This window comes from Chrysochloris asiatica, unplaced genomic scaffold (assembly GCF_000296735.1).
Source record: "Chrysochloris asiatica unplaced genomic scaffold, ChrAsi1.0 scaffold00259, whole genome shotgun sequence".
Lineage (NCBI taxonomy): Eukaryota > Metazoa > Chordata > Mammalia > Afrosoricida > Chrysochloridae > Chrysochloris > Chrysochloris asiatica.
This window is the reverse complement of record NW_006408777.1, coordinates 588,389-589,601: the sequence shown is the minus strand read 5'-3', so window position 1 is coordinate 589,601 and position 1,213 is coordinate 588,389. Positions and strand designations below refer to the sequence as shown.

At 37.8% G+C, this 1,213-nt stretch overlaps 1 protein-coding gene across 1 annotated transcript in view; it reads left to right on the top strand.

The window, feature by feature from the left end:
* CA8 (carbonic anhydrase VIII) overlaps positions 1–1,213 on the top strand; it is a 187,988-nt gene that overhangs the window by 155,281 nt on the left and 31,494 nt on the right. The window contains exon 7 of the mRNA XM_006874043.1: positions 60–172. Within this exon, the coding sequence (XP_006874105.1) occupies positions 60–172 (113 nt within the window). The remainder of the gene's footprint in view (positions 1–59; positions 173–1,213) is intronic.

Sequence of the window (1,213 nt, the reverse complement as noted above, 5' to 3'; positions counted from 1 at the left end):
GGTGTCTTCATGGTTATTATGAATTAATTTGCTTTATTGTGCTCTGACCCCCTGTACAGACCCTCTGCTGCGAGATTACTGGGTGTATGAAGGCTCTCTCACTATCCCACCTTGCAGTGAAGGAGTGACCTGGATATTGTTCCGATACCCTTTAACTATATCACAACTACAGGTGAGTGTGGGGATTTAAATATTTCAGAGTGAAGTACTGAGTTAAAAGGCTAAGTATTGTTTACGTGACAGGAAAATACTGTCTATGTTTTAGCTCCCTTTAGATCCTTCATATCTTTTCAAATGAAAGTTAAATGTCTTGAGCCAGTGAAAGTAATTCAAAGGTCAAGTCTGAACGAAACCAGCTGTCATTATGATCTGTATTTTTAAAGTTAGCTTTTAGAGAGTAAATAAAAATCACTGAAATAACCAAAGTTTTGATTAGTTTAGTCATTACTTTATGCAGGTTTTCCCAGGTGTGGAGTGAAGTGAGAATGCTAGTTATTTCTGGAAGTCATATGTGGGCTTTGTAATTGCTCTTCCTTGGTATGCATTCTGGGAGATACAGAAGGATGTGGGAGCTGGAAATGATGTCCTGGAAAATTCTGGATGGTTCTCTAGCTCCACTTAGTCACCTGCCTCCCATCTTAAACACTTGCATTGGTGTCCTAGATGTTGCTGCCCAGAGAGTTCAGGCATCTGAATGAATTGTTAACAAGGATTTGAACTCATAACACTTGAGGCAACATCAGTGTAATATGTTTAAACTATGATTTTGGTGCTTTTACAAAATGGGTGCTTAAAATGTCTCTTGTTTCTCAAGGATCCATCTTAGGGATATTTTCCTTGAGATCTCTTAGGTGGTGCAAATAGTTACTGACTGGAAGACTGGTCTAGTTATCTACTTTCCAAAATCAGCCATTGAAATCTGTGGAGTATAGTTCTACTTGGAGACACATGGGACCACCATGAGCTAAAGTTGATAGCAACTTGATTGATGTATTTTCTCTCTATGATCAACCTCAGAGGCAGTATTCTAAAACAGACCAGATGTTCTTAGTAACTTTTTTTTTTAAATGTTTTATTGTGAATTATATAATAGTTTACATGAGAGAACTTTAGTTTTACATTCATTCCATCGTATATCATTTCATTGCCATGGTTCCATTCCCCTCCATGCATCATCAACCGACCAAAGGTGTATCCTAGAATCCTAGAAACC